At 36.9% G+C, this 6,868-nt stretch overlaps 1 protein-coding gene across 1 annotated transcript; it reads left to right on the top strand.

Moving 5' to 3' along the window:
• Positions 1–926: 926 nt before the first annotated feature.
• On the top strand, positions 927–4,070 carry LOC126676810 (uncharacterized). The gene is made up of 3 exons (XM_050371102.2): positions 927–1,283; positions 2,472–2,736; positions 3,409–4,070. The coding sequence occupies exons 1-3, from the start codon at positions 1,001–1,003 to the stop codon at positions 3,641–3,643; spliced, it is 783 nt and encodes a 260-aa protein (XP_050227059.1). The 5' UTR covers positions 927–1,000; the 3' UTR covers positions 3,644–4,070.
• The last annotated feature ends 2,798 nt before the right edge of the window (positions 4,071–6,868 follow it).

Genomic DNA, 6,868 nt, shown 5'->3' with positions numbered 1-6,868 from the left:
ATAATATTTAAAATTAAAATATTTATTAAAACTATTAAAACTTAATTAAACACTTTGAAAATCTAATTAAACAAATAAAAATTCAATTAAATCAATCAAAATTTAAACCTAATTAAATCTAATTAAACTAACTAAAATTAAAACAAAAATTTGATAAAACATCCCGATTTTTTCTCCGAATTTATTCCGCTATCAATTCTTTTTAATGACCGCCGCCGAAAATTTTTACCGGCGTCTTCTCCAGTGGTTCTCCCATGGAAGAACAACAGGTTGTTCTCCCATGAGAGAACACCCGCTGTTCTTCCCAGGTTGGGAAGAACGCATGGGAAGAACAAGAAGAAATCTTGGTCTTCCCATGGGGAGGACAGCGGAGCGGGGATGACCGCCGGAAATAAATTCCGGCGGTCGGTAAAAGGAAATGGTCAAAAAAAATACCGTTTTTTTTTTATTATTTTTTTAAATTTTTGTTTGGAATTTTTTTATCGAAAGTTATAGAGGTGTTATCCGGCGGGTGTGTAGCGGTGAGCGGGTGAATTAGAAAATCATAAAATATAAAATATTGTTCCTTTTTTTAATTAGATTTTTTATTAGATTTTTGATCGGAATATTTTTATTTGAATTTTGATTGGTTTTATTGAATTTCAAAGCGTTTAATTATGTTGCGAAGTGTTTAATTGAGTTTTGATTGTTTCAATAAATGAAAAAGAGAGTGAAAATATTAAAAAAAAATTATAAATATAAAATTGATAAATATTTTAAACATTAACGATGTTTTTGAAATTTTTTCCTAACAGTCACGTCATCAGTTAGACGGAAAAAACTAACGTTGGTGCGATCTGAGCCAGTTTCGACGACGTCAGGGGGATAATTGAGCCAACTTCGATCTCAGGGTCTTATTAATTCTTTCGCTCTGACCTTAGGGGGCTAAAGGGTGCCTTTTGCCGCTGAACTTCGAGTCCTCTATATCCCCTTTCCCGACTCAACACTAGTTTCTCTGCAAATGGCAACTTCATCATCGACAACAACTTCAACCATAAACGATGATTTTTCAGTGTTTGTGTTGGCATCCGATTTGGGAATCGACGCAACTCCCTTTTTAACCGAACCAAATCAAACAGAAATAGAAATAGACGACCAAGATAATGAAAACTGGCACGATTGCTCTCAGTATCTCTTGCCCGACGAAGATTTCTCTGATCTCGATCTCTTGCAATTCTTTCGCCTCCAGGGCTCCGATAAATCCGGCAACCGTATCTTTCTTGTCGTCGGCAAGTGCTTTCCCGGTAATTTAAACCACTCTGTTCTTGGGGTTTACTTAAACTGTTGAGTTATGCTTTTTATTACTTAATTTTTATGATTGGGTTTAACATTGGCTCCTTAATTATTGGAAAATTGTCCAAAAAGTTTCAGTTTTGAGCATTATTTTTGGTATGTTTGATTTGTTTTGTGATGGGCTTGATCATGTAGTGGACTATTATGGTGAATTTAGGTAGCACAGACACTTCACGCAATCATTGTTTCCCGTTGTGGAAACATGTCGGACACAAAACTTCAATTTTAACATAAGAAACTTTACGTGTTCAAGTGTCCCGTTTTTCCATGTCCGTGCTACCTTATGTATGTAAATCAACAAAATTCAGCTGATTCTCAATGATAGAGACATTGTATTTGGCTTAGATGTTTTTCTATGATTATCAGTTGTTTTTGCATTTTTAATTAAGGCCTAGGGCATTTGAAAAAATTATGCCACCACCTCTTTATGCTATTAACTTTGCTGAATTTAACTATCTTTTCTTGCCTTACATTTATTTGTCCTGCAGCATTTAATTGTAGTTATTAATAATGTGTGATGTGATATTGTCATATTAAAAGTTTCTAATTCTATGGTTTTCTTTATAATTTAGCACACATAACGCATTACTTGAAGTGTTAGTAATTATCTTGGTTCTTAACATTTTAGTTTTCCCATGTCGGCTTGTATATACGCCTTCATGGAAGAAATTTAGAGGCAGTTTTTAAACTATTGGTGCTAATCTCTTCTGTAATGGTGTCCTTTTGATACTCGTTTAATTGGAGGATTTGTAGTGGAAAGCAAGTTCGGAACTCATAAATTACTCTTGAAGTTTGATATAATTGAATCACATCATTATAAACAAGGGTGTGGATGCGATATAATTAATAAGCTACTCTCTTTCTCTTTGCATTAGTGAAACTAGAGAACATAAAGTCATTCCTTTTCTCTTCCTTCTAGGTAAAATGATTGAAGCGAAAGATATGATTCTTCATCTCCTTTCTTTTTCGTCTTCCGTATCTTTTAGCATTGATGGGAGTGAAATTTATCGATTTAGTTTTGCTTTTAATTTTGTGATTTGTCTAAATTCTCTTTCTGAGATTGACAATATAATTACTTTACTTCTATTATTCGATACCGGTGCTTTAGAGTAATGTGCTTTTTTCTTTATGGTATGCAGCTCAAATTATCAGTGGGGAGAGACTAAAGAAGTATATATTTCATAAGATATGCAGTGAGTTACCTGAAGGACGATTCTGTATTGTTTACATGCATAGTACTGTGCAAAAGGAGGATAATTCTCCTGGTGTTACTATCTTGAGGTGGATATATGAAGAACTTCCTGCTGACTACAAGGATAGGCTTCAAGCTGTGTACTTTGTTCACCCCGGGCTCCGCTCAAGGCTCTTTTTTGCTACCCTTGGTCGGTTCTTCTTAAGTGGAGGGTGAGTGGTTTCCTCGTGTTTGAGAATTATAAAAGTGGTTCCTCAATGTTAATTTCTGCGTCATATCTAGTTTATTGATTAACTTTCATATGGATTTATGATGCTTTGACACTTGAAATTAGTGCGGAAGTTCGTGAAATGTTTACAACACGACCAAATATGACCTTCATAATATTTTTCCTGATTTTCTATGAAGCGCAAAACTAAGAGAAAAATTATGAAAAAGAATGCATTTTACCTTGTGCTGTAGAAAACAGTTGATAACTTCCAAATATACGTCAGGTCTTTTAAGCATTGTACATAAGAATTTTTGTAAAATGAAGGGCAGTGGCTTCTTGCCTTCAGATTTAAATTGCTGATACAGTTCTCTTACAATGACTATTAGTTTATAATTGCATGTTCGTTCTGTGTTGTCTGGAATCTATGAAGCAAGAATGGATTCTTTATTTTGCAATTTATGTGACTAAAATATCAAGAAGCATATGCATTCGTACTGAAGAATGTTCTAGTTCTTTAAATTCGAAAAACACATCGTTGTATTTTGTATCAAAAGGATATTATTGTGGGAGATTTTTCTTCTAATAAGGATGTAGCTTGTTGCGCTTTATGTTGCTCCAGGAGCATTTGCCTGCGGATTTGCTCTTATTTATATTTTGTTTTTGCCATTGTTAGTTTATATTGGAAGATCAAGTATGTAAACCGTCTCCAGTACCTATGGGAGGACATCAAAAAAGGGGAGATTGAGATCCCTGAGTTTGTGAAGAGTCACGATGATATTCTGGAGCACAGACCGCTGACAGATTACGGAATCGAACCGGACCCTTTTTACTTAAATGAAGTGCCCACCACAGCTTACTCGCTGGGGAAGTATGAAGAGAGATGGGCGTCAAGAGAATATGCAAGTTAGTGTCATTCTGATGTAGGTCTAATTCATGTTTGAGACTACCAAAATTGTGTTGTTAGTGTTAAGCTAATAGAAAAAGCATCAAGTTTGTACAGAATGTAATTGCTCTTGCATTTGGATTCCTGTTTCATAAACGGCAGCTAGTGTGTCGAGAAAAACAGAGCGATCCTACAAAAATGGATGGTGTAAGATATGATATCTTTGCAGCTCCTTATGAAGTAACTTTGAACATTAGTGTTAATGTCTCGATCTTTTCGTCAAGACCCTGATAAGTAAGAAGGCCAAACCTACAGTTCATGTCCCATCACTGAAGCAAGAGAGAATGCTGGGATTCTGTTAGAGGTTTATTTGCATTATTAGCAGTGTTAGACCTGCTGTGAATCTGTTTGTTATGCAGTTTTAATTATTTTACAAAGCTGTTATTTTTATACCCTTTAGTATTACAAACATTAAAAGATTTGGTTTAAACTGAAAAAGTATGTAGGTTAATTAGCATTCTACAACGAAATGAAATACGATTTTATTAAAAACAGTAGCCATAAACAAAAAGCTAAAATAAAAGAAAATGAAAAACAGCCAACAGCAGCAGGTTACAGTATTACATTCAGCATTTACAAAATTATGAAAATAATCATCTCATGAGAATATTCATCATCACACCATCACCTAAAATAAAAGTCCTTAAGCTAGAATGAATCATCTCATGAGAGATTCTATCCACTGCTCAAGAGAATGTGTTGAAATCTCACTCCTCTAATGGGATGACTGATGAAGGTGAAACAGATCGATGATCGAAATACTTGAGATCAAAATGTAGCTTCAAATAAAATAGCACAAACACAGCAGAGAGCTGAATGAAACAAATCATCCAAAAAGAACAAAAACAACATAAGAAATTTACCCTTTTACTATGAAATGCCTTAAAGTCGAGACCATTGGTAGAGGACGGAAACTATTTATTGAGCTCCATATATCTGATGCCACCTTGCTGTTAGCACACAGATGCGCTCCTAAGATGCAAACAGAAACAAGAAGTAGAGACTTGGCAATTTCCCAAGTCCCCCCATTTTCAGCAGGTTTCGGCAAACTAGCAGGTTTCGGTGGACTAGCATGTAACGGTACAGACACATATAGATGATGTTCCCCTGAGAATCTACAAGGGGATTCAAAACTCTCTTTATAGGTTGTCATCTTAAACTGCATATCATTATCTGGACATTTAACAGCCCGATACTGATTTGTATTGCGACAATATATAACTAAACCGCTAGCATCTGCCCTCGTTATTATTCCATTTTTCCTGGCAAATCCAACCGGCGCCAGGCAATGGTATTCAGCAATAGGAGAGAAATTGATGTTTAACTTGATCCATACTTTCTTTGATGCACATTCTTTCATCACATATATAACGGGATTATGTATGAAAGAGCCCACACATATATATCCGTGTAAAACCGAGATGAATTGACACCAACCACGTACCCCTTGGGGTAAAAACACTTGCTTTAATTCATTCTCTACTACATCGAAATAAATAACCATATCTTTATGAGAATTGCGGTCAGTAGATACAAGCCAATGCGGCATCCCACTGGCAGGGGTCATTCCTGGATAATTTGTTCTCATGCTGTAAGAGAACTGCTGATTTATTTTCTCCCAGCGCTCGGATTTGAGACTATAAACTCGAATATCCATTCCAACGGTGAAGAGAGAATAAAATGCTGTAACAATCTTGTAATCATCGGTTGATGCATCATAAGCTAGGCCAACAATAGCATCCAAGCGACGAGCTTCAGGTCTGCAAATTTGGAGGTATTCTCTAGTAGATGGACTCCACAAAATAAAATAGTCAAGTTTGGAACCAGTAGCTATAAGCACTAAACCATTGTAAGATCCATGTACGCCAACCAAAATACGTCCTCCGATAGGATATGGAATGGCTAATGCTTCATCATCAACGAAATCTTGAGCGACGGAATTGAAAATACGAAGCGAGAGACGAGGACTGGATGTGTCGGTGTCCTCAGCCGTAACAACTACATAATTGTAGAAGGGATTATGAGAAATATGTGTACGACAGAACTCGGGACTCGAAATCAAAGAAAGCCAATGGGTATTGATAAATCACCAACGCCTGGACCGGTCAGATGAACCTGAAAGGATAAGAACACAGAAGGTCAGACGAAATACCGGTGGAGGTCACCGGCAATTCGCTCCGACGATCAAGTCAGTATTTGCTTGAGGAAGAAGAAAGAAGAAGAGAGAAGAAGAGAAAAGAAGAGAAAAGAGTGTAGAGTAAGAAAAGAGATACCTTTTTAGGGTTTTCTTCTAAGGTGGTTTATATAGTTTTGTCTAGTACGTGTGTCCCGCAGTGGATTACTGCTCCTCTTTGGTCCCCACAGAATCGGTTAGCTGACGTGTTTTACTCTTATTGCATCTCGTTTATCGAGTAAGATATGCGGTGTTTGGAACCTTCTATATGTCAGATTCTGTTAGGAGTCTGTTATCGCAAAGGACGTTATCCCGGTGAACGGTTGCATAACGAGTTTTGTTCACCTTGAAACCGTGGTGTCAGATTCCGAGATGACTGGGCTGCAACTCGGTCTCTAGGTTCTTCCTTTTGATAGATCCGTTGCGAGGATCACTATGAGTCTGGTTCCCTTGTTTGCTTGGTTTAGCGAGACTTCATATTATCGAGGCCGTTTCACTGCCTTATTGCTAGTTCCATTATCACTGGTCCCGCCCCCGGTGAATCGGGCATTTATGCCCGAGGTCCCATAATTTTGTCAGTGGGCTGATTCGAAGTTTGGTTTGAAAGTATGGCGTCGTTTTTCTCGGTGGCGTGTTTCTGTATGTTGTGTCAGGGAATATGTCGTTTCACCTGTACTTCTCTGGTGTTGATTTGTTTGCTTTTGACAACTATTTGTTGACGTGTCGTGGCTTTTCTTATCCCGATGTGAGGTAGTCCTTTGATGGCTGACATTTGTCCTTTCTTTAATTTTCAAAAAGAATCAATGACCTGTGAAAACAATAAGAACTCTTCAGTTTCCCTCCATTTTTCCGTTATTTCTTCTTTTGTATTTTTTGGAATAGGTGATAAGTGCTGTTTATTTTGACCTTTCTTTATAAATAAGTGACTGAACAAACCGTTTTCCTCTTTCCATTTCTCTTTTTCTTTTCTCGCGTTTGCTCTGGAGTGATTATTTTCCTGAGCGTCTTTTGGCTGTC

This window comes from Mercurialis annua, linkage group LG4, assembly GCF_937616625.2.
Source record: "Mercurialis annua linkage group LG4, ddMerAnnu1.2, whole genome shotgun sequence".
Lineage (NCBI taxonomy): Eukaryota > Viridiplantae > Streptophyta > Magnoliopsida > Malpighiales > Euphorbiaceae > Mercurialis > Mercurialis annua.
The sequence above is the reverse complement of the archived record's forward strand: the minus strand, read 5'-3'. Positions and strand labels throughout refer to the sequence as shown.